The sequence below is a fragment of the Spermophilus citellus genome (genome assembly GCF_964194105.1).
Source record: "Spermophilus citellus genome assembly, chromosome: 11".
In the NCBI taxonomy this organism is placed as follows: Eukaryota; Metazoa; Chordata; class Mammalia; order Rodentia; family Sciuridae; genus Spermophilus; species Spermophilus citellus.
Genome location: NC_138192.1, coordinates 100,395,121 through 100,422,215, shown reverse-complemented (window position 1 = coordinate 100,422,215; position 27,095 = coordinate 100,395,121). Strand labels below are relative to the sequence as shown.

Below are 27,095 nucleotides of genomic sequence, written 5' to 3'. Positions count from 1 at the left end.
CTCCGGTGGCTTCCAGTTCTCAGTCCTTTCTCTCCAGAATCGGTCTACTTCCCGAAGGTGTGAAAGGCTCTTTCAGCCTCCTCTCTTCCCCCCTCCTCAGGCGTCCCCTCCCCCGCTCGCTCGGGTGCCCCTTTGGAGGAGTCCTCCTTTCCCTCTCCTCCTCCCCCTACTCCCCCCCCCCCCATCATCATCATAACAACCATCTCCGCACCAGAAGAAGACACCCTGACCCAGGACCTTAAACGTTAGGACTCGGGGAAGAGGAAAAGGAAAGGAGTAAAGAGAAAGGAAGACTAGGAGAACACTGCAAAGAAAAGCACCAGAAACTTTCCACCCTGGATTCTCTACTTTTGCTCCATGGACAGAGCCCCAGCCAGCCAAGTTTCAGACAGACCGTGAGCAGTAAGTACGCAGTGCGAGGGCTCCCGCGCGCGGTGCTCGGGAGTTCGGGGAAGCCCTGGGCTGGCTAAGTTCTTTCCTTGCCGTTCTCACTCCTCTGGACAGAGATGCCAGGCAGTGCCGTGGAACCCTCAGCCGCAACCCTTTCTCTCCCTCTTTGCATCTCTTACATCCTTCTTTTCCTCCTTCTCTTTGCCACCCCCACCTTGTCTCCTTGACCCGCGGCGACGCGGCCTCTCCCGCGGCCAACGCGCCCGCGAGGATTCCCATCGCTCTGTGTAGTGCCGGGTTTCTGCTTCTCCCGGGTGTCAGCGACAGTGCGAGCGTTGTTTCATCAGGTGTTTCTCCTCCTTTCTTGCCCCCACCCCACCCCAATTCAGGGGTGCCGAGACCTGCGACTTCTGTAAGGAGTGCGCTGACCGCCAAAGGACCCAGAGAAAACTTTCTGAAGTGATTTTAAAATTGGAGTTGATAAAGGCTGCTCCTGCACCTAAGGATGTACATGATTTTTGCTCTGGTGTTTTATGCTGAAGAGCTTTATAAAAACATTTAGGATCAGATGAAGATAAGAACACTCCAAAATATTAACGATTGTAGTCTCCGCTTTTGTGATGGAGGTTATTCTTATAAATACCTCCAAGTGTTTTGGGATGCGTATTAATATGGAGTTAGGGTTAATATTATGCAGAGTGTCTGTGTCTCTGTCTATGTCTCTCTCTCTCTCTCTCTCTCTCTCTCTCTGTGTGTGTGTGTGTGTGTGAGAGAGAGAGAGAGAGAGAGAGAGAGAGAGAGAGAGGAGAGAGAAAAAGAAAATATGCTCCGTAAAGGTACAAATTGAGTATTCAAGTGTCCTTTTTACCTGGCCTTTGGCCATTTATAACATATTTATCAAGGATTCATTTGGTTATGGACTTGGGTACACCCCCGCTCTGTCCAGGAGTGGGCGAACCCCTTTTTTAAAAGTTGTCTTCTTCTGCAACCCTGACCCCCAGAAGGCGAGGCTGTGGTACCTCGGAACGGCTTATACCAACCCTGCCCTAATGAATGGTCCATTCCTAGGCGTCCATGGGCTCCTAGGCATCTAGGGGCGCCTAATCTAGCCGCTCCATCGAGGGCTAACTCTTAGTGAAGCCTCGACTGGGCAGGGTCGCAGCACCCCAAGCTCTGGGCTTCTTTTGGGCCGCCCAGGATAAGGTTGGACTTGCTTCCAGCCTTGGGCCCCTCGGGCGGCGTGGGAGGAAGTTTGTGTGGCTGTGGTGCAGCGCTCTGCCACTGGCCTGAACGTCTATCACGTGTGTGAGCGGTTTTCCCTCTTTTTTTCCCTCCCCCTTCCCTCCCCTCCGCCCCCTCCCTAGGTCCCTGCGCGTTTTATTGCGACCTGCCGGTGGGAACTTTGTCTCCGAATCCGAGCAGCATGGAGCGGCGGAGCGAGAGCCCGTGTCTGCGGGACAGCCCCGACCGGCGGAGCGGCAGCCCCGACGTCAAGGGGCCTCCCCCGGTGAAGGTGGCCCGACTGGAGCAGAATGGCAGCCCCATGGGAGCCCGCGGGAGGCCCAACGGCGCAGTGGCCAAGGCCGTGGGAGGTAACAGCCTGGAGCAGGGAGGCGCGCGCAGCCCGCGGCCCAGTGATAATGGCCCGGGTGTCAGGGTTCAGGTTGATTAGGCGCTGTTTCGGTGTAGGATTACAGGAAGTCAATTCCAGGTTGCCAAATAATGCCCTAGTCGCCTCTCTGCAACTGGTAGCTTCATCTCGAGTTAAAACAAGAAAGTGGTTTACCCAGAGGGTGGCATTTTTTGGGCACTTTGCCACTGTGTGCTGAGGTGTTGGCAGGTTTATGTCACAGCCAGCTAACTGTTTCTAGAATTTCCTAGAGAGCTTTTTAGTGATTTAATTCTTTTGCCTTGCCTCAGACTATCTGTTGGAGGGACGAAGTTTAGGTGCGATGGCTTTGATGGGATAGTTGTTAATGCTCAGGCTAGTACAGAAACAAGCTTTGGTGTTACTTTGTAGTTATGACAGTGCTTTAAGATGAATGAGTTGGCAACTGGGGCTATATCCTACCTAATTTCAAGTGAGAAATAAAGAATCACCATGGATCTATCAGGCCCTTAGAAGCTTTAATGCTACTGTAGTCTGTAAAGTTTAGACGAAGGCATTTGTAATTTTATTATGAATTAAAGAACAGAGGAAAATAGCAAGGTAACATTGTTAGCCACCTGCTATTTCCTCTCCCAATAATTTAATATTATTTAAAGAAAGTCTTTTGTTGTTTTTACTACTTAAACAGCTACTTTCTTTAAAAGTGGTTGGTAAAAGTAATCTGATAAAATAAAACTAAATTTAAACATTAAAATATTTTGGAGGGTTTATATGCCAGTTGCTTAGTTGTCTTTTATATATAAAATGCACTGTTCTACATGGTACATTTTTGTGCATTTGGGTTTGGGATAATATGCCTTTAAATATTTTACATCTAGGTTTTTCCACCTAATATTTCAACAGTATCTTATTTAATATAATTCTTGGTTATTGGGCGGCCTAAAACAATACAAAACCCTGGCAAAACTGAGTGATAAGCTGCCACCACCATGTTCTTCGTGTCCCTGATGTGTGTTTTGAAGTAAGATACTTAGGTTGAAATGTCCATTCCCTTTTAAAGAGTTAAAAGCATACATTTTATAAAGTGACATTTTAGAAACTTATTTTGATATTTATTTGTGGTAGATGTTCAGCATGGTTTGTCTTAATTCTTTATACTAATCACATCCCTTGAAAAGCATTCATTCTCCCAATTTTCAAAGTTTTAAAAAAAATATTAGGTTCTAGAGAGTGGCTTATAGATCTTCCCTTTTGGAGCTGTGAAAATATACTTTTAATGAAGCAGAAAAAAACTTGGTAGTTTTGTGATCCGCTTTTCAAGAGTGGAGTTTTATTATTGTGTTGTCCTGAGACTGAAGCCACAATATTGGACTTTTCATATAAATCATTCATATGCATATAATGAACAAAAATATATAATGAATACGGTAGGACTAAATGCAAGATGGTAAGTGCTGATTTTGTTTGAAAAATTTTCGGAAATTCTTGAAGGCAGTATATTCTGAAAGTGCCCTGCATGTGTAAAAAAACTTTGGACTTAAAATTTCAGTGTTTGTGAAACCTAGCAGAATTCACTAAATACAAAGAAGTCTGTCAACATTTTAAAATGTAGTTATTACCAATTGTGCGTCCCTAAATTAAGGTTGCTTTTCCCCCTTTTATATCATATTTGACTGTGAAAGAAACTGCCTCTTTTTACTGACCAGAGGTAACTTTGTTGTTAAATAGTGACTGCTTTTCAAATTTTTTGAAACTGTCATTTATATTAGACCAGATATTGTGAATCTGATACAAACTAAAATTTTTGTCTTCATGAAAAATAATAACATTTGTTTCAATAAGCTGTTTTAGTCACCTTCTCTGAGGTTTTAACATACTTTAGTAATATTGAAGGTTCCCAAACTGAAAATAAACATTTACTTATTTTGTCTTAGTTCATACAATTTATAATACTTATTAGTAAAGTGATTAGAATAGTTTACATGTGGAATATTTTAAAGGATTTTTTAAAACAAGATTTTAAAAGAAAGCTTTTATTCTATGTAGTATTGAAAGAGATTAATTTAGACAACTTTAAAATATGATAACTTAGAATATAAAATTTTGATAGTACAAAGCTTTCTAAAATTGAATGTTAATAATTATTTTGTGGGTTTAAGTTTATATAGTTTCCAAATGTACATTAAGATGTTAATAATTTAATTTCTTTGTAACTTTTAATCATCTATATAGACTGGAGTAAAGCCAATCATTTTTAAAAATGCACATTCTAAATTTTAAAAACTGTTTAAATAAATTCCTAGTTACAGGTACTTTCTAATTGAAAGTCTTTCTTTAACGTGGGGTAAATATGAAATAGATTTAATTTCTACCACTCACTCTACATCCGTTTGTTTAAATTTTTTAATAAGCAATATAATAAGCATAGATAACTATAAAATATTTATAACTCTTCATCATTTATTATCATTTTCAGATATATTTCAGTCTTATCTATGTCATAAATGGGTATAAAATGTTTTAAGAACAGAGCTCAAAATTTGATAGCTCATATGTGTTAATCTTTAGTGTTCTTCTTTTTAAAAAACTCTCCCCATACAAATAGGAGAAATCATTAAGTTAATTGGCTGGTAGATAAAATAGCAATTTATCTTACCATTTTTGATAAGCAGTGAGATAGATAAATGTTTTTAAATACATTGGTTGCAATGGTAAATTATGTTGCTATTATTCAAATTTTTTAGGAAAAGAAAAGGGAGTTTTAAAAATTTTTAATGAGAACCAAATATTTATTATAAAAAGGGGGAACATGATTTTAGTGCTTGGATTTTACTGGTAAAGGTGGTAGACACTCTACCACAGTCACCAAGGTTGTGTTTTAAAAGGAAACTTAAAGTTAGTGCATTGTTTACAATGTGGTTAGCTTCAGAAGGCTCTATCAGAAACTAGATCAGTTTTGCTTTGTCTTTCTAACACTTACTAGGATGTTTTGCTCTTATTTAAGCTGCGTGTTTTAAAGCATGTATGTAGTAAAATGTAAGTGCTCAGATGTGAATGACATTCAGCTTTTATAGAAGGTCCTCAGGAAAAAAAAAAAAAAGGCTTATATCTCTTTAAAAAACATATGAAGGCTGGGAGAATGTTTAGAGCAGGCAAGAGCACCGTGGTGTTGACAGCTTTATATCCCTGCTGGGTAACATTCACTTACTAGAATTGGCGTCCCCTCTCAGCTAGTAATTCACTCCATAAGGAATTTGAAAAAGGATGATTAATGGTGGGGAAATTTATATTTGTGAAATTGTTGATTAAAACTTATAGATCTGTTTGAAGGTTGAGAAAGAGATTATTAAGGATAATGAAAGTAAGAATCAGATGATCCTTTTTTACTGCATTAGCATAAGTTATCTCCTGTGCTTTGCTGCATGGAATGCTTCAGCCATACAACCTGCAGCCCAGAATGAAAGTGAAGCCAATCAAGTTTCCAGAGGAAACCAGGCATTCTGCCTCCCTCTTGGATTGCTGGAAGGTGCTGGCCAGTTGTGCTTTAATAGCGATAAATTATTGTGCTTCATTCATTGTTAACACAAGCATTTTCGCTTTTTAATGTTTGGCTTAAAGAAGAACTTTCAGACAGCTTTATTTAAACTGAATGAACAGCGCTTGAATAGACCAGATGGTGTATTTGCTGATAGGAGGCATTAAACATCAGAAATCTTTTTGTTACTTTTCATTTTCCTATGAATTTTTATGATTTTTGGAGGTGTAACTGTTCTAGATTTTAGGGAAAATATTTAAACATTGGGAATATCTTGTAGAGATATCTGCTTTTTTTGAAAAACAATTGCTTATTTTTGAAAAATATTATTATTTTTTAAAATAACAATTTAACGTTATCAAAGAACTGCAGGTTGAAGTTATCTGATCACTAGACCTGATCTGCTTGCTACTAGGCAGCCCTTTCAAGAACTTAACTGTCTTGTTGCAAGGGGAAAAAATCATTATGCATTATACCTTGAGGTGTTCAAATAGGGGAGCAAATGTGATCAAGATTGTCAGGCAGGGCCTCATTTAGAGCTGAACATTGTCTACAACATCAGTTAGTTTAATTGTCTACATGTGGAACATTTCCTTTTAGATTAAGAGTGAAGAAGCGTAGTTCAAGTCAGGTGTAGACACCATGTTAACAATAATAGACATTTTGCTCTTTGAAAGAACTGCAGATACAAGAGTGTAGACATTTCTATGTTGAAATGTATGAAATATTTAAGGATTTATAAATATAATTGTCAACATGGGAAAGATGGAGAAAACTCCATTTCCAAAGATGAACACCATAATGTTTGTAGGAAGGACTCATAATTGCTTCAGAAGAGAAAAGACTGTAGTTACCTCTCCTGCCCATTTTTATTATTATTATTATTTTTTTAAGGTTTAAGTTCTTTTAAATAGAGTGAACTTAGACGTTGGGGTCATCCAACAATCTAGCATTTCTTCTGTAGTTTTGCTGAGGTAGAAAAATAGCCCTTCTCTAAAGTGTTTTTAGTCCTTGGCCTGTTATTAAAATAAAGATATACTTGGTTAAAAAAATATATGCAATGGAACATACACATTAAACAGAACATAGGGTATCCGCCCCTCCAAGTCCTGAGCATAATTTGGTGTTTCAAGTAATTTTGGAAACCTTATGTTCCATCAGCAGAAACCCACTGACCATTATATATTCAAGATCATCTGCAGTGAAATGTGTGTGTGTGTGTGTATGTGTTGGAACTACATAGATGTCCCTTAAGGCATCTGTTTTTTAACCCCTTCAGAAAATAAGCAGAATCATCTTTTTCCGGGGAGTTGTAACTAGCAGAATCAGTCTGTATAGATATCCTGTATTCATTCTTTTTTCCTTAAAATTTTTTTCCCATCTGTCTCTGTAGGGAAGGAAAGCAGACTAATTATCATTTATTAGATATCTAAGAATATGAATTTGAGTCATTTTAAGAATAAGTAAATCAGTTTTATTCCAGGTAAGACTGGTAATTATTTGGTATAGCTGGCAAGATGGCAAGCAGTGAAACTTGGCGGTTCTACTTTGATAATTTAAAGCCCCTATGTTTCTTTTCTTTTGAAAAAAAAGCATTAAGTATTGGAACAAATTATATGCATATATTTAAAAAGACATGTTACATTAAAGGGGTTAGATGAGTACCAAATTGTATTATACTCTTGGATTATTTTTGTTGTTGTTGTTAGTTTCTGTTGAGGTAAAATGACATAATATCTCACCATTAAAAAAGTTTCTTTCAACTAATAACCCCACATTTTATGCATAAACTATTTACATAGTTTGTTTCATTTCAGGAAGTCAAATTTCATCCTACATAACATGGGAATCAACAAAAAAATCTTCATATTTTTCACCTAATAAGTAGGCTGTTTCAAAACCCATACAACTAATGTATAGTTACGTAGTAATTTTTACTATCTTCCTTACATGAATGCTGAGATACAATGGCATTTTGGAACATATTTAAAGATAGAGCATTTGACAAAAGTTGTATGTGTAACAGTTTGTCAGTGAAAAGTGACAAGTGGGAAATGACAAATGAAATGTTGGCATCATCACTCTTTATTTTGATAAAAATGTCTCAATTTGCAGTGATATAATACTGTTTCATATTATTTCATGAGTTGTGTGTGAGATGCATAAGGAGAATTTAGATTTTGTGAACGGAAAATTAGCAGCCCAAACTCTCTTTTCAGAAGCTTTGGCAGCAAGTTCTCCTTTCCCCTTACTCCCCAAGAATAAGAACAGCAGTGAAATGTTGGATCTAACCCATCAATTTTAACTCATTATTTTATGGGAAAAAAAAGGAAATAACTGAAAATGGTTTCAAGTAGGAGACCTTTATGCTTAGCTCAAAAAATGAAGAAGAGAGTTTGCCTTTTAGTTTTCTTCTTTTCTTCATAGCAATTTGAAAATGAGTGATTTCCCTCTGCTGACTTTGATTGTATAGGTCTTTTCTCACTTGGAATCACTACTGCTCTCTAGCATTAATTTCGGGTGCCAGTAAGGAGAGCTGTGAATTCCTTTTATTTTAAAGTGTAGTAGAGATTTTGAAAATGTCTCTGTGTTAAAAATGCATCTTTATATACAAAGGATTCATCATCCTACTACTTAAAGATAATGTGATAGATATTTCAAAGTCAAAGTAGACGCCCTGAGTGGAATTGAGGTATGAGTTAAAACAACAGCCATTTGAGGACTCTCTCTCTCTCTCTCTCTCTCTCTCTCTCTCTCTCTCTCTCTCACACACACACACACACACACACACACACACACACCACACAAAACAACCCACAGATGTAGCCTCTTTAGTATACCATTTTTCTATTTTCTGAAGTCACATTGCTTCCTTTATTGTTACTGATCAACCAAACATTTATTTTCTTTTTTAACATGGAAACAAGCCCATAGGCATGGCAGGCTATAGTGTTTCTGTAAAAATGTTTCATGATGGAGTTTTCAAAATAATAGAACTCTATATAATTTTTTCAATTAGCAGAATTGTTTTGCTGTTTAATAGCAAATGATTTAAAAATTGTGGTAAAATCAGCATAATTAAATGGCAGTGAAAGACATAGAAGTTTGCCTTCTACAACTTGTGTCTTTTGCTTTTTATTTGTAAAGTTTTACTTAATTCCAGATTTAAAGAAAACTGGATAAAAAGACATAATATGCATAAATGTGCTTTTAGGTATGTAATTATGGCAATTAGATTTATGGTATGATTTTTCCCCTTTTTAATTGATGCTTTAACTTTAAAACTTAAAGAAAAAGTGTAGTGGATGTTATAGTTACTAGTTTGATAAATGCGTAAAGTGCAGAAAAATGCATTAATAGAAATTTTAAGAATTTGAAGCTTGCAGTAAAGTTATCAGCAAGCTATACTTGTTATCTCTGGTTATGACTCATTAGGATAGTAAGATCCTCTGGGGAAATATATTTCAGTTTAGTTGTTTCTGATATTATTTGCTAGTATAGGAGACAAATTTAGTTCTGCCCCTAACTAGTTATCTTATTATTGAAATGGAGTTATATCCTAGCACAGTTGGTTATTAAACTGTAGCAAGACATAACAGCAAAGGTAACAAAATTAAGGAAAGCACTGTAAGCAACTATTTATAAAAATGAATGCATTTCACATCAGAGTAATGGTTTGGTGCCCACTAATGGTTGCATAGTTATGATATGTGCATAGCAGCTTAGTGTCTTTGTTTCCTTGAAGACTTGCACAGATACGAGAAAAAAAAAATTGAGACTTTAGTTAGAACAAATGTTTTCTAAAGCACCAAGATCTGACATAGGTGATTTTCAGGCACTTATCATAGAAACAACTTGAATTTCAACATATTTCCCACAGTTATCTTTTTCTTTCTTTAAAAAATATAATTTACTTGGGTTTTGTATTTGGCTGGAAAGCAAGTGTATCAGTTCTTTTATAACTGATTATGATTGCCTTTTTTAACATAAGAAAATATTTTCTTTGCAAAGAGAGCAAATTTGGTTAAATATCATACCCAAGATTCCTGGAAAATGACCAAAGGCATAGAGTAAAAATAACCATAGTTTTAGAACCCCGGATTATGCCCTATATTAAAATAGAACATTTTTATTACATTTGTTTTAATTATTTATTCATATAAATAGGCAAAATTGACATATTTTAATAGCTTATTAGAAAAATGCATTCATATTAAAAACTTCAAATTGCAGAGTTGTTGAAATATTATTTTGGGGTTAGCAGAACAAGAACTTTCTTTTGTCATAATCCAAAGATGGTAACTGAGCAGCATGATAAATGTCTCTTTAAGTGTCGTAGTAAAAGAAAATGACTTGTCTTCTGAGGCAGTGGAGAGTTTATGTTGTTTTGGACCCATTTCCCAAGCAGTGATCGAAAACAGATTACAATAACAATTATACAGTCAGAAGATGCAATATCCATTTCTGCTTTAATTGAGTGAAAGAATAATAAAAACATCATTAAGAAAAATGAGGTGGACCTGTCACACAATGTACAAATTTTTAGTCTTGGAGAAGATGCAGAATAACTGAAGTGCTTTTTTGCTTATTTTGTAGTGCTTATTAGCTAAAATCTGTTTTGGGGAGCAACAATTTGGCTCTCGTTCTTCTCTGGGAGGTTCAGAGAGGAGCCCACGGGAGGTGGTTGACCAGGAGACATTAAAAGTGCTCACTGACTTTATTTTCATATACAGTTTGACAAGGGACACTACATTTTCTTACATTCTACCTGAGGTGTGTAACTAAGCCCTAACCCCTTTTTAACCTGTAGAGATGGAAGTCAGAGGTAATGTCTGTTCCTTTTGTGATAGAGCCCTGCCAAAGCAAGGGCTAGGTGCTGTCCCTGGCCTGCTGCTCTTCTTCCCAAAGTCCTAACCAGGAGAGAGAGAGAGAGAGAAGGCTAAATAATGAACCCCCTGTTTTCCTTCTTAGCAGGCATGGATTTGTGGGGGAACCTGCGTTTCCATGTATGTACATCACCGGATATGTACTCAGGTGACATCGACTGTCACTTGAGATGCAGAGGATCTGGCTTCGATCTGCAATCTGCAATCCTTTGAACCATTACATTGATAATCCTTTACATTGTTGGGTTTCCAGCTCTCCTTCCCCAGAGTCCCGCTCTCAGCAACTCCAAGCCGGCAGGCAGCAGCCAAGATCGGTGGCTAGTTTTCTTTGCCCTGAGCTATGTTTGCTACTACTCTTTTTATGGAAACTGTGAGCTCCTGAAAACCTGGTGATGACAGTGGAATTAGCCCAGGCATCCTGCGCCTGGAGGGGCTACTAAAACTGCAGATACTGCTGGCCACCGGAGCAGCTGGAGCCCAAGGATGGACTGAGTTGACAGACTGAGAGGGGAAATTTCTTTGATATGTTGCTTAGCGTTTTCTTGGGTCTAATGCTTAAAAAACCTTTCTGAGGGTGGCAAAGCGAAAGGAATAAGATAGGTGGTGTACAGTCCTGGTTGGGAGTCTCATAATCTCAGAACTGTCCTAAGCACAAAATCATCCCCTTCAGAGTGGAATTTATATCCAACAGTCCAAAAAAGCTTTTTAAAATTTTTATTCAGTCCAGAGAGTCTAGTTAATAGCGCCTTCATTAAAATACTTTTGTCAGCAAAGGGTTTTTCAGTTTTAACATTTACATAACCTAACAGTGCTGATGAATGCCACGAGCTTTAAGGGTCTATTAGTGGTTCCGTTTTTTCTGGACTTTACAATTTAAACCTAAACATTAATTCTGGGTGGAACTTGGCATAATGTCTTTTTGCCTCGGAGGGAATTTTTGTTGTACAATAATAAGAAGTGTTTTTTTTTTTCATACAATCACCTTCTTATGATCCCCCCCCCCCCAAGTAAATCACAATTAAATAGTCAAGGTTTTAAAAGGGCATCTTTACTTTTAAAAAAAGAGTGATTATTTTCGGTGAATTTAACAATTTTCCATTAATTCACACTGCAGACTAATGCTTTTGATAGTAGCAAGATCTGTGAGGCTGATAATGTAATGAGAATACTTTTCTTCTTTTTCTCTCCTGTATATGAGAAAGTCATATGGTGACATTTTTTATAAAATAATTTTTGATTATCCATGAACCTTATAAATCAGTGACTTATCTTCTTAATTAGAAGCCGAGAGATATAAAAAAGTATTTTATGTCACCTGCAATTTTAACATTGACTAGAAGGAAGAAAATTGGATTCTTACTATAAAGTGACTGAATTTTCCAGTATTAGCTATTTTGGAAAATATACTAAAATTCTTCCAAGTGATTTTTTTTCTATATATTGATACTGTGGTTATAGTTGGATTATTATGGAAGTATGATTTCATGGTATTGGAAAATTAAAAACAAGTGAAGAATTCTAGTAAAGATAAATTATCGGCATTGTCTGTACCCAGAGGTGTTCAGATTGTTCATTAAAGTCCCTCCAGGAGTGAGGCATTTGCAGGGCAGGGAAGCGCTAAGCCAGAGGACTCTGAAGTGTCACCTAGCTTTCAGGTTACGAGACACCTTCAGATACCTTCAGACAAGATTTTGTCCTTTAGAGCTGGAGAATATGGTATTAGGAGACTGAAATGTGTTTATTATTGAAGAGCAGATAAAGCCACTTTATGAGAGTAAATAAGGTGATCCTGATATTTTTCCCCTTTTCGAATGAATCTCTAGGTAATGTACAGCAAAAGTAACTCTATTTACAGGCTCATTCATATGGCAGCTTTGGGCCTTAAGCATATTTTTACAGCTAACTTTAAGCCCCCTATCCCTCCCCCCCAAAAAAAACCACAAAAAACCCAAATCTTAAGTTTGCCAGTGCTGTTGCAAATGATCATTAGTCCCCAAGAGACTTTGAGGAGAAAAAGAATTGTAGGAAATGCCGTGACTTAGTAAGAACCATTCTGTTTCATGTGTATTTTTTGCCACTATGGCAAAACTGGGGGCTGACCAGTGGCAATGTGCAGAATGTATAGAATTCCAGTTAACACAGGGTAAGGGGAGAAATGTACCATTTTTCACACTGTTCCAAGTGGTTAGTGGAAAACAAGCTACAAAGTAATTCCTTCGGCCCCCCAATAAAAAGGTTTATAGCAAAATAATTCTCAGCCCCATAATGGGACTGTTGTAGGTTTGTGTTTGATATTTGTAAGACTGAAATCCAGTCCATGTACCCAAACTAAGCATTTATTGTAAACAAGTTAACTGCCAAGAGCTTATATTCTGTCAAACATAATTACATTGAAGATTGATGTATAGCTTGGAAGTGAGGTGGCGGGAGACAGTTCTTTTTTCACCCAGGAAGGCTCTGAGATGAGGCTCTCTTCTTCCTTTGATAGAGTGACTCAGTGAAGCCGTCTTCCCCACAGCCTGCCTCTGGTATGTATAATAAACACAGGCTTGCTCTTGAAAACAGATCTGTTTGTCTATCCCTCATCTGTTAACAAAATAGAGAAATGAACTTAAATTCATGGGAGCTGTTAGGTATAGTTTCTCATATCATCCTCGTCCAGATCTGGCTGGCGATGGCGTGAAAATTAAATAGCTGCTCTTACCTTGTGGGCCACTCTGAAGTGTTCTCACAAACCTACACCCATACCTTTAAATTAAGCTCGAATGAAACCCTTCTCCCCTCAGTATGCGGTTTGGAAGAGAGTGCTTGGCTTGTCTTTTTGCCATTTTGTGTTCAGCTCACAAGATTAACACTGTTTTGAAAATGTGGCCTGGGGTGAGGGTAGGGTTGACACTAAAATGCTTCTTTTTGAGACTTAGAAATTGTTTTCAAATTAAAGAATTTATAAATCCAAGGAATTTAGGGGAAGTGAAATCTTTTTGAGCTTGAGATGTTCATACCTGGAATCACTCCCGATTTAAACTACTGTAGGCAAGGCGCAGTGGTGCAAGACTATATAGTCCCAGCAGTTTGGGAGGCTGAGGCAGGAGGATGGAGAGTTCCAGGCTAGACTGGTGAGTTTAGCAAGATTCTGTCTCAAAAAAAAAAAAAAAAAGCCTGGGGATGAAACTAATGGTAGAGTGCTCCCCGGGTTTAGTACCTAGTACTGCAAACAACAAACAAACAAAAACTACCCCCCCAAAACAAAACAACAAAAAAAAAAAACCAAACCCAAACCCTAAAACACAACTGTGCTAATCTTCCATGTTTTTTTCATTTGAGGAAATTAAAATTTTATTTTTTATTTGACGTGACAGTTTCTTACTTTTTTGTTCAGGAAACAATCACTTTAGGCTGCTTTGATAACACTTCTCAAAGACAGTAAAAAAGTAGAATAACATTCCTTTTTTGGGCAGTAGCCTTTGGCTAATCATTTTAAAAGTGAAAATAAGAGTTTCAATGGATTTCTATGCAGTAACTTACTTGGTTTCTTTAGTTTTTTAAAAATTAAATTTAGTATTTTATTTTTGAAATTATATAAATTATACAGATTATGAAAATGTCTTAGAACCATAAAATGAAAAAAAATTAATAGTATACTAGTCTTCTCTGTTCTGTTTTTCTTATTTAAGTAATTGCTATAAATTACACAGGTACATGTATACTTAAAATATTTTGTCTGGGAAGTATTCCATCAGACCACAGTTTCCCTGCTCTGTAGGCTGGGTTTTATTAACTTGATCTGAGTCACAGTAATAATATCCTACGTATTGCAAACCAGAGATCTCAGTATCCCCTAAGGGATCTGGAAAATGCACTCTATGATTTTGACTTTCTGGCTCTCTCAATCCTCCTGTTCTTTTCTCTTCTTCCTTCCAATGTTAGTTCTTTCAAGAGCCTGGATGCTATTGCCTCTGAACAGGCATTTGTTGGGTACACAAATGAGGGGCTTTTAGTGGATGGGATAGGGTGAGGTGTTTGCCAGTCCAGTAGAGTTGAGCCGTGTGAAGTCTGCATTCATTTCTCGGTGATCATTTCTATGCTCCTATTAAACATCCATAGATGTTTTACTCTTTGAATCCTAAACATAGACAGTAGGATTTTCTTTTTGTGAGGGAGAAAGCCTTTCATTTTTTGCTATAAAAACTTTACTTTTCAGTTTTTCATTTGATAAAAATCTTTCCACTCTAGTATGATTTCCTTTGAGGATTTACACCAGTGTTTGATCTCAATTTTTAATAATTTTTGTGAGTTAAACTCCCCAAAGAAAACATGCTTGTGCTATGAAATATTCCCACTAGAAATCTGGGTAGTCTTGTCTTATTGAGAGCTGAGCGCTTGATTCCTTTATTAATTCCTTTGTAGAGAACCTTAGTACAGTTAACCTTTCCTTAACACTACACTGGAGAAATTAATCAAGGATTTTAAAAAATTGTTTGAATTAGATAAAATAACATTTAGGCAGAACTTAAAACCTGAGGTGATGAAGCAAATGTTAGTACAAGGACCATTTTTATTGACTCCTTTTTTTTTTGACTCATGGGATTCCAGATTTCAAATAGCTTTTCCAGAGAGGATAATGAGAATGAGGGGAGAGGCAAATAGGTCTCCATGTAAATACCATTTTAAAATTATCCCTTAGAAGCCTCCAGAATAAAATTTGACTTAAGAGGATGGAAATCCTGGTATTTGTGAATTATGATATAGTTCCTTTTAACTCACCAGTGAGTCCCAAGACTTTGTTAGGTATGCATTTCTAACCTCCTGTGAAAAGAACCTTCATAATTTACTTTCACATTAAGGGTCCTTCAGCAGAATGCCTTACCTTTGCACTCTGTGTGATATCCAAACTTGTGCCTCTACTTTTTCTTCCGTGAAAAAACAAAAGCATTTATTCCAGGATCAGCAAACATTTTGTTTCCCTGTAGCTACTAAATTTAAAAAAGATGCCGCAGTCTCTCAGTGTGGGACAAGGGAAGAACTACTGACAAGACCCCCACGGCCCCTGGGTATGTGCAGCCCCTGAGCACGAGGTAGCTTACTCTTTTGAGTCACATACTATACATTACGATAGTTCATGTTGATGCACCAATCATTTGTGTCCACTGTGAACATGCACAGCCCTGTGGTCTGGCGAGCTTCCCATGGACAGGACATGAGCCCCTGAATCTGCTTGTGCAGATCGTTTCCTAGAAAGCTGATGCTGAATGCAGTGCAGGAGGCCCATAGTGATGCGGACAAGTCTGACAGCTGGGGAGTTTTGTGAAAAAACCAGAATCAGTGCTGCCTATTAATGGTGGTGATTGATGTCTAACTGGAAATAGCATTTTGTTAAACTGAACCAGTTTATTTTGGGAGCACTATAGGTCAGGCTCAGGGTGGGTGGGGGATGGAACAGAATAGACTTGACTAAAGGTGGACCTCTCCCTCATGCCTGTGGGAAGCCGGGTACACCTGACATCAGGGAATTCAGTTCTGTGGATGAGGTTTGCCATGGCAGATTCCCAGGGATAGCTCTGATTTTGTTTCCGAAGTTGTCACAACACACTCCCTGTGTGTCTGTGAGCCGTGGTTTGCAAACTACCAGGCCAGCTAGATCTAGCCACTGAATTTCCGTGTTTGAGTTGGACCTAGGGATCTGGATTTTATCCTTCAGCCTTCAGACCTGACTTCAGGTTGAATTGTGATCTCTCAGCTTGATGACGGTCCTAGAATCAGAGACTAGCCAGAGCTAGTCTCCCTTTCCTATCCCTTGAAGCCCACTTTGAACCTTTGGGGTGATCAGTGAGACGTTCACTCTCCCATCCCTGTCCTGACCTATGTTTGTTCGTTTTTCCAAAGTTAAGATAAGCCTGAGGGACTGCAAAGAAGTGTATGGTTTTATCAGAGAGAATTCTGAGAATAAAATATTTTATGATAATCATTCCCTACTCTGATGTACCCTGCAAATATTGGGAGAGGTTTCAAGGATTTTTATTGTTGAAACTTTAGTTGGGGGTCTGACCCTGAGTTGCATGTGACAGCTGCATTATGGATAAACACAAAATAGAATTTTTGCATATATAGCTCAGTTTGTCCTTCCTCCTAATTTTAGAATTGACCATGACTGTCCCCCTGTACATCCCTGAGAACTTGCTGCTGTTCCACTTCTGTCTCAGCTTCTTTACAGTAAGAGTTAAGGACAAGCAAAACTAACAACAAAAATAAGTGAATAAACCTTTTATAATGAATCTGGAGCTGACAAGCATACGGCGGGGGTGGTGGTGGTGGTGGTGGTGGTGGTGGGGAACTGCAGCAGTTTAGGGAAATCCTGAGGGCCTCTGGCCGACCCGAGGATCAGTATATAGCTCTCTCACAGTCAATCAGTGCACTTCCATTTTTCCCAAAATTAGTGACAAAAAATTTTTTCTACTTATTTTTATTACACTATCTGAAATTTCTTTCATTATGTTTATTTGGGATAAAATGTGTTTCTTTTACAGTGAAGGTAGCATGCACTGTATAATGATGCTTTGGCCCAGGATGGACTACTTGTATGATAGTAGGCCCACAAGATTCTACACCTAGTGATGTTGTGGCCATGTTAGGTTAAATACACGATGTGAGGTTTGCTCAAGGGCCTTTACTCATGCATGTCTCAGAACATATCCATGTTAGGCGAAGCATGTCTATATATTTGAGAGATAAGGAGACCACAAAGCCATTCCCCAGCAAAGTGTAGTATCTTTTTATCTATAAATCTTAAAAATTCTGAGATCAGACCCTGGCGGGAGTAGGAGGCTGAAATGAAATGTGGAACCCATGGCTGGCCTAGCTCTGAAGGTCAGTGCCCTGGAGAGCAGGTGAAGGACAAGGGAGAGTAGGAAAGACACACTTGATTATTTTTGAAGTTTTCCCTGGGACCCCAACACGGAAGTGAGAGAAACGTTATTCCTTTCTGTTTCTGGTTGCAGTTCTTGGCATTCAACTTTATTATTTTAGGGTAGGAAGAAAAGGCTAGAGGTTACTACTGGCAGCTTATTTCCTTTCTTGTCTCTGACTCAGGATGTGTGTATGTGTGTGTGTGTGTGTGTGTGTGTGTGTGTGTGTATGTGTGAGTGCATGCTGTGTATGAGTGCATGCTGTGTGTGTGTGAGAGCGTGACAGAGACAAAAAGCAAATATAAGGCTGTAGAACAAGTAAGTGATTTTATTTTTCTAGTAAATTTATATTAGGAAAAGATAGTCACTCATTCCTTTCCCTCTTTGTCCTCTTTGGGTGGTAGAATTTGTTTCGGTCTTTCAAGGGCCTTTGTCTATGATCTACTTACTGCGGAGGCTGCAAAGTTTGGAGCTTTCCTCCAGTTCAGTGTATACAAAGAACAAATATCCAAGGCTCTGTCCGGAGGCCTTTGTAATCTTCAGTTAGCCCTAGAACCTTTCCAGGTCAGAACCTGCTCTGCTGGCCCCAGGGAAGGGAATAGGTCCTGTGGCTGCCTTACTTCCAGAAACAGGTGGGCTTTAGAAACCCTTATACAGGGGGGAGGAGAAAGGCTAGCCTGCTATCATCTCAGACTGGCTTTTGTCATTCAGAGGGCAGTTCCAGGAATGAGGGTGGACCAAGAAGATACAGGGTCTGGGGCGGAGGCTGGAGAGCAAACTCATCCACACCACCCCATTCACCAGAGCCTTTGTCTGCTGAGTGTCTGAAAAGTAGACATGGTTGGTTTCTCCTCCACACCTAGTGCAGTGCTTAACACCTCAGAGGTACTTGGAAGGTACATTGACATACAGGCAGCACAGACCACTCATTAGCCATACCAAGTGATAAAGGGTCCTTTACTAAAAGGAGTATATTTTAGAGTATATTGTTTTGGAATGTATTGTTTTCAAAGGAGTAGAGTTGGGATAACCTGCCTCATGGTGCTTCTTAGAGACATTTCACTTCTCCCATGATTTCAGCTTCTTAATATATTAAATGAGAATAATAACAACTGTCTCACAAGTTAACTATGAGGAGAAAATAAGGGTACATATGTTTGACTAGGTAGTGCAATGGGAGAGAGAGGTTTGCTTGCTGGCCCAACTTTGGCCGAGGGTGACTGAGTCCTGTCAAGGAGACCCCGTGCTGCTGGCTTGACTTTTATCTTTCACTGTTGAGGTGGAACAATAGGAGCATTCGGGAGTAACTGTTCCTCAGGTCACTTTCATAGCCAGTGTGATGGCATTTCCTGAGGACTGTAAATGTTCTTTAAAGTGGACTGTATGAAATATGATTTGTCAAGAGCTTTGTAATGTTGTGAACATCCAATTAAAAAAAAATTAAAAAAAAATAAAGTGAAGGGAAGGAGGGGAAAAAGCCTTACCTTTATTAAAGAATTTGGATCAGTATAGTTAATTTAAAAAATTGCAGCCTACAGTTTGGTTGGTGATTCTGAGAAGGAAGTGCATTGGATTTTGGAGTTTAAGCAAGAGGGTTTCTGTTCCTGAGTCTCCTAATATCTAGAACATAGAGAAAAGATAACCAAAGGGCCAAGAAGTGCCCACAACAATCACATAATTGTTGCAGTATCAGTTTGTGATGAATTTATAATGTGTGAGAAAAACCATTCTATGTGTTTTTTTGGCGGGCTGTTTAAATTAGTACCATCTGATAGAAATATAATGTAAGCTACATGTGTAATTTTAAGTTTCCTAGTAGCTTCATTTAAAATACGTTAAAGAAACAGGTGAAATAAATTTCAATAATATATTAGTTTTAACTCTAAATCCAAAATGCTATTTCCATGTGAAATTAATTTTTTAAAATTATTCATAATATATATTTGGTTTTATTTTTATTTTTTTGATAGTAAGCCCTTCTAATGAAGTCTATTTTACACCTATGGCATATCTCAATTCAAGATAAGATATATTTAAGGGCTCACTTGCCACATGTGTTTAGTGACTACTGTTTTGGATGTGCAGTTTGAGAGCATGAAGTTAGGTGTTAGGTGCTTCTTGACACGTCACCTTTTGCTATGGGCAGGTTGAACTCTTCAAACCATTATTATTTGCATAATAGGACATACCATGATTATTAGTATCATTTGCCTATACCATGATGAGACATTCAGTGACCATCATCATTACTTTTATTTTTTAATTGTTTTTTTAGTATGTATCATAACGTTGCATATACATTCTGAAAAAAATTGGTTTCTTTTTTTCCCCTTGGTAAACTATACTGATAACTAAAAAAAAAAAAAAAAAAAAAAAAAAAAAAAAAATAGGTTCCATTGTTTGAGAACTGTGTGTCAAAGAAACACATTATATAGTTGAATTCTCTTAACAACTCTGTGACATAGAGATTATTGTTTGCATTTTAGCTGGAGGAATTTGGGCCTTAGAGAGGACAGATAAAGCACCCATAGTCGCTCACACAGATAAGGAGAGACACTGTCAGGATCCCACCCAAGGATCACCTACTTCCAACTTGCTGCTGTTCACCACCACATCTAACCACCTTCCCACATGTCCCAGTTCACCTGGTTGCTGTGGTGCAAAGTAGTAACAATGACCATAGCTACACATTTTTTTTCAGAAATAGTATCATTATGAAATGGCAGTTTCAGCATCATTGCTAATGACAGCTGGAAAAGTGCGTTTTTCCTAATGGAGAGAGGGTCCAGGTTTATTTTGCCTCTATGACAACAGAATTCACCATATATCCCAATCGCCAGAGTAAGTCTTAGCTTGGAGCAAATGGCTCGGGCCTGGGTGCCTGTCCTCCAGATTGAACTACCTGCCTGCCTCCTGCAATTGTAAAAGGCTTAGCAAGGCTTAGAATCAAAAGGTCCAAAGTTCTCTACTTGATCATCTGGAAATGGGTCTGTGTTTCAATAAAAAGAAAACTAATGCTGTAAGCTCAAGATACAGGGTTAGAATAAGAGTTTTTCTGTTTTCTGCTTCTTGACCATTTCTGAATTTTGTTGTAAATGCATCTTACCTTACATTGGTTTCTTTCATCAGAACTTATCTTTTAATTCTTCCCATTTTGAATCTATTTTTTGAAGTCTTTCTAAACACCTTCACTATCTTCCCATCTACTGTCCCTTTCTCCTCTTTTTCTTTTTTTTGCTTAGTGAGAATCTTGTGACCAAATAGATAAATATCTCTTTTTTAGAGGCATAGATTTCTACTCATCCTTTTCCCCCTTCTCTATACTCATTTTCTACTCATCCTTTTATGGCTTGTCTCCTGTAGGGATTTCCTGTTTTTGAAGGCTTTTAAACCTATGCCTGAAGCTTCTTGCCATCCTTGATTTTTGTTGTACAATTTTACTATTTTTCATTTTTCTTGTCATTCCCACGGGAAACTGCATTTATTTTTCCTGACTTCATTTTTTTCTAAAAACTGCTTTTCATTATACAACCATAATTGTTTGGGTTGATCAAGTTCTAATAAGAAGGTACATTTTTCTGTGGGTTAAATATAATCTGTTTGTGATATTCCTGGGTGTCTCATATATGCGTGCTTCAGAATGAATCCTATTATCATACATTCCTTGTTAATGTTGTTTTATTTTATAAATGACTTCAAAGTCCTTTGCTTTTACCCAAGTAGGTGATGCCTATCAGGGATGGGCTTGCTTTTTGACTGTAAGGAGTTATTGCTATTGTGTCAGGTGACAATTACTTCCTTCAGTCACTGAACTAAAATGCTTAGAAAATATCTCACTTACTGACAATTGTAAAACACAAGTTCCTACGTGTTATAGAGCTCTGTGTTTTTATGTTTTATTTCACATGTGACTGATTGAACTGTTAATATTATCTTCAAAAATTGGTAGGATCTTAAGTTTTTTCAGTTGACTATAGACTTGAGAAAGATTTATGGTGTCTAAGTAATGGATACATGTTAGCTTATGGAGCAACTAGATTCATTTAAAGGTCTTATCTGTGATTCCCAGATGTGTGACACTCAGATGTTGACACTAGGAACTGCACATGGATTTTCATGATTGAAACTTATGTACACATAGGTATTAGTGGTTAAGTAGCTTATGGCACCACTGGCTACATGGCCCCATGTGTGCATATGCTTGAATCATTAGAAGTAGAAATCAACCTGCTTCCTTGGACAAAGATCATATACCAGTATGTAAGAGTTAAAAGGGCTAAATGGGGGTTATTCCCTGTTGGTAAGGCCTCTCTTGAATGGGTCCTATAAAATGCCATTATGCTTACTCAGGAAGATTTTACAATGCTGTCAACTATATGGAGAGCAGGAGTCATATAGACCTGTTCTCACTTATATCCCGGGAACCATAGGGGATACCTGGCACATAGTAGGTGTTCAGTGAATAAATGCTAGGCAAATGAATGGTGGCAGGGATAATTTGGAGGAAATCTAACTCATAATATTCATTACAAGTCTTGAATATGTTTGGTGATAAACTCACTATTAATAAATAAACATTTCATACACCAGAGTGGGTCACAATTAAAAACTATATTTTATAAAGCATCACATGGCCAGGCTAAATCCTTTTCTATTTTTGAAAAATTGGTCTTCTCATGTTTTTCATGAATCTGTGTAGATAGTGTAGCTGCAGACAGTAATCCTGCTTTGTTGTTCTCAGAGTGGACATTGAGTCAATAGCTGTCCCAGGTATGGTATGGTGAGACTTGTTAAGAGTGTTATGCAGTCTTAATAATAATTACCATGATCTTTAGTGATAACGATTCTTAATGAGTATTATTATTGTTAATAATGATTATATTTAATAATTACACCCAATACTTATTATCTTTAATAATAATAATTAGCACATGGGAACCAGTTGTACCATTGTATTATCTTTAGAACAAAAACCTAAATCTGTGATCCCATAGTTTGCAGAGTATCTGCTCCTACTCTCAGTTTTTCAAGATGGAAGTGAGTCAGGAGACTTGTAGGGTCAGGCAACAGGGAAGGGCTTCTGGAAACCTCCTAAGCATTCTGTTTGTCAGGGCCCTACTCTCCTACAGTCATTTCAAAGAGATCTTGTTTTCATTATGAAGTGCCTTCACTGTGACCATCCAACCCTCCACCTCCCCATCTCTGCCTGCCTACTCATCCTTCATAACTTTTGATTTTTTTCTTGCCCAAAGACCCAGAGCAGAACCCCATTTCATAACATACTAATTTGTGTGAATTACGTGGGGCAGAGTCCATGTTTATTACTTGTATGTTAGTAAAACTTTGATCTTCTTTTGCCTTGGCTATGTTTAGATTTAAATGCCTGTATGGCTTTTTTTTTTTTTTTAAATAAAAAACAGTTCAAAAAATGTTTGGTGAATTAAACATTTTTTAGCTTTTCACACTTTGATACAAAGCAGAGAAATATTTCGGTGACAACAGATTTCAACAGATTTTCAACTAGACTAATTTGCTTTATTCTTTAGGGTAGTTTACTTCTTTCTTCTGCAAACATAAGAAAAGATACTCTTGGGCTGGGGATGTGGCTCAAGCGGTAGCGCGCTCGCCTGGCATGCGTGCGGCCCGGGTTCGATCCTCAGCACCACATACCAACAACATTATTAAAAAATTCTCTCTCTCTCTCTCTCTCTCTCTCTCTCTCTCTCTCTCCTCTCTCACTCTCTCTTTAAAAAAAAAAAAAAAAAAAGATCTGGGGATGTGATTCAGTGGTTACATACCCCTGGGTTCAATCCCCAGGAGAAAAAAAAAATCGATAAAAGAAAGAAAAGATACTCTTTTTCCAGTAGTATCTGGTATTAGTATATAATAGTTTCAAAGAGGTGGAATTTTCTATTTGGATGTATATTTTTGACGTAAGTTAAATGTTAAGACTTTTCATGATCAGAGTATTTTCAGGCTAATTGATAACCAGGATTAAAAAAAAAAAAATAAAACAATAACAACAGCCCTAAAAACAGCCTACAGGAGGGACTTTTAAAATTTCTAAGCAATGTTGTGAGGCCCTAGGCAACTTAGTGAGACCCTGTCTCAAAATAAAAAATAAAAAGAGCTGGGGATGTATCTCAGATGTTAAGCACCCTTGGGTTCAATTCCTAGAACCAACCAACCAACCAACCAACCAAACATTCCTGATGACTTTCTTATACATATTCACATAACATCTTAGGCCCTGAAATCAAACATGCCTTTCCACTAGGTATCTTGAGAGTAGAAGTTTTAAAATGCATTGCTAGACAAAAGCTGATCAGATCTGAAAATACTAACTCTGATTAGTAATTATGATAAAACTACTGGACATTGAGGATTCCAGCATCTGCAAGGTCACCTTGATCTAGCCTATGTGCTGGGACACCTCTGAATGGCGCACTTCACTTTTTCATGACTGGAATCTGAGGGCTTCTGCCACTGCCCCCTGGCAATTCTGCTACAGTTTGATAGTAATAATAATGGGCGGGGGCACAGCTTTCCTTAGGGCCACAGAACAAAGAGGCTTGTTTACTCTAAACCAGTGTTGATCACAGTTGGGTGACTTTTATAACTGTCTCTTCCCTTCTCATGGTGGTAACTGAGAGCTACTTTGCTATATTTGTGTTTTACTCTTGAATTTTGTCCCTCCAGGTTTGATGATTCCTGTCTTCTGTGTGGTGGAGCAGTTGGACAGCTCTCTCGAATATGACAACAGAGAAGAGCACGCTGAGTTTGTTTTGGTGCGAAAAGATGTGCTTTTTAGCCAGCTGGTGGAGACTGCGCTCCTGGCCCTGGGATATTCCCACAGCTCTGCAGCTCAGGCCCAAGGTATCACTCCATTTCCATCTCCCTCTCTTCCCCAGCCTTCTGTGTGTCATAATCTGAGAAAGAATCTGTTCCCTGAAATAGCTCTCCCAGGTAATTGTATCCCAGGGTTGAAGGAGAACTGTGAGGTGGTGTAGTGTCTTACCTAAACAGTGAGCAGCAGGATGTTTCTTGTAGAAAGTCTCATTTTCTTGTTGCTTGGGGAAGCTTATGAGCAGCACCTCTAGAGCTGCTCAAACTGACTATATTTCAAGATGACCTTTATAGGATTTTTTGTGTTCATAACCCTAGTATTTTTAAGTCAGCAAACCGATACTTTTAGGGCCAGTGCTGAGATGTTTGACACCTGATTTATCCAGGTTTTAATACATGTTTTACAAATATTCCGTTTTCTAAATTTATTTATTTATTTATAGCTTTTGGTCCCATCACTTCTGCAGTTTATGATCAGCCTTTAATTAAACAGGAAGAAATGGATGTCTCTTACCCTTTTGTGTCTTGGAAAATTGTTTTGTAGTTTTGATGTGGTCCATTCATTTAAAAAAAATCACAGTGTCTTTGTAATCACTTCCTTTTTTTTCTATTTAATTAACTATTAAAATTGCATCATTATTTCAATGTTTATTATATAATTCTAGGGAGCCCATTGTGAGCTTCTGTTGTTTCATTCTGAAACACAGCTCATTGTTCTTTTATGCCAAAGAATTGACAAATAACAACAAAAATGCCGCCCAAACCTTGAATAATTGCAATGACTTTTTGACCTGATAGAATTACTATTGTTTTTCAGCTGAAATGATTGAATGGTATAGTTTATGATGATGATTTTTAACTAATAGAAATATAGTAACTTCCAGGTCTCATTTTATATGTTAATTTCCTACATTACTATCTTTACTTAATATTTATGTGCCAGGGAATTTTGCTCTTTTTTTTAGTTCTTCATATCATTACTAAGAAATGTCATTCAGAGTCTCATATTTTCTGATAGAGAACCCATGGGAGATTAAGCATTTATAGTTATAAATATGGTGACCAAGGACATAGGATTTAAACTCTCAAGCTCTTGACTCTGGTTTTGTAAATAGATCATTGATTTCATTGATTTTATTAAAAATATTTTAGTTCGACCACAAAAGCAACCCATATGAAACCAGGGGTCAAGAATGCCTTCTTCCCAGGGCAGTCAGCACCCTACGAGTTCCAGCGAGTCCAGGCACAATCCAAGTCCAAGTGCTTGGCCAATCTGTGCAGTTGACACAGCTGAATCGTAGAGTCCAGTGCTTTCAAAGCAGCGTGATAAAGGATGATTCATTTCCTTTCCCTGACAACTTTCATTCTTGTGTGAGGGATTCAGGATTTGATCCTTAGCAAATTGCATACTGGGCACCTTTGCTTTTATTTCATGCTATGTGCCTGAATGAAATAAAAGAATCCTCCCTCCCTTCTCCCCATAAACTTTTCATGCCATTTTAGGGATATTTTTCTCTGAATGTAAAGGTCATTGTATCCCACTGCTTACATCCTGGTGTGCCAGCTTCCTGTTGACAGGGCTATCCATCTCAGTTAGCACGGCTGCTCAGCGCATCGTGAGCTCGCATGTGGAACACAGCGCTAAGTGGCCAAGATTTGATTCTTGGCACATGCCAAGGAAAGAGGCTCTCAGGAAATTTGCACTAGGGAGCCACACTGTTCTTTCAGTTATGTGGACTGAGAGTTCTACCCACGGAGGTGAGATATACTAGCAATAAATATGGTTAACAATGAAGGATTAAGTAGGGGATGAGTCAAAAGCTATTCCCCCCTCAAAGTTTTTTAAAGCTGAGGTTAAAAAATATGAAATGTCACACTTTCTGTAAGTTGAAAGAAGGTGCTCTAGATCAGATATTCTTCAGGTTGTAGGTGAGCAGAGGTGTATCTCTGAGTCCTGTAGTATAATTTCACAGGGGAAAAACAAATCACAATTTGTTTATTTTGTTTCAGGCTGCTGATCTCTGTTTTGGACAAATGGAAAAACTTAGAACTGTTTATTTTGAAGTGAATGTATTAGATTCTTCTTGTTATTCGGATCATTAGAAGCATACATTTTGCTGTGTGTTTATTATAAACCAGATGGCATGCATGATAAGACAGGTCATTCATGAGCTGGACAAACAGCAGTGTGAGAATAAAATACAAGAGGAGGTAGAATAAAACATGACTCTTTGATGATTCAAAGCATGAGGTTTTAAGTGTGTAGTTTTTTTTTTCTTTGCTTTGGTTTTGTTGTTTCTTTGTTTAGTGTTTATGTGATTCACCCAAGATAGGGGAGTTGTCCAGGGTCCCCCAGCAGCAGAGAAGCTGCAGTGCTTCTCAATCTCTTCCTGTGCTGAAAAAGTTAGGCAGAAACTAAGCTGCAAGGATAATGGTTTGCTTAATCCTGTTTTAAAAATTGAGGCTCTTAAAACATGATTTTTATTTTGATGCAATAGAAGAGATTTCAGTTATTGAATTGGAAGAATATTTCAGTTTCTGTGAAAAGAGAAAGTATTTTAGCAATGCCATCATTTTGGAAAGGTGCTGGAGTCCCAGTGAGCAGGCAGTGCACCAAGTTCTCCTGAGCAGGAGATAGTCTCTTCTTCTGAGAGAATCTCTCTCCAGGTGAACTGTAAGAATTTTTAAAGAAATAATGTTTGCTTCTAAAGGATAGTAGAAATGCTACTAAAACAGTTCAGAGATCCCCTGCCCCCCGCCCTGCCCGCCTGCATGTTTGTGGTAACTTTCATTTGAAGGCCCGATATTGGGACCCAAGAGAAAAGAGGGTATAAAACACTATGGTTCTAGCTGGCCCATCCCCTTCATTTCCTAACATGCATTTGGTGACTCTGATTCTCAAGGATCCAAGATGCAGGATCATCAAG

The 27,095-nt window shown here is 37.9% G+C and overlaps 1 protein-coding gene across 1 annotated transcript in view; it reads left to right on the top strand.

Annotated features, from left to right (window-relative positions):
* Positions 1 to 200: 200 nt before the first annotated feature.
* SATB2 (SATB homeobox 2) overlaps positions 201 to 27,095 on the top strand; it is a 174,135-nt gene continuing 147,240 nt past the window's right edge. The window contains exons 1-3 of the mRNA XM_081261424.1: positions 201 to 402; positions 1,755 to 1,982; positions 24,022 to 24,198. Coding sequence (XP_081117550.1) covers positions 1,814 to 1,982; positions 24,022 to 24,198 — 346 coding nt within the window. The 5' untranslated portion in view covers positions 201 to 402; positions 1,755 to 1,813. The remainder of the gene's footprint in view (positions 403 to 1,754; positions 1,983 to 24,021; positions 24,199 to 27,095) is intronic.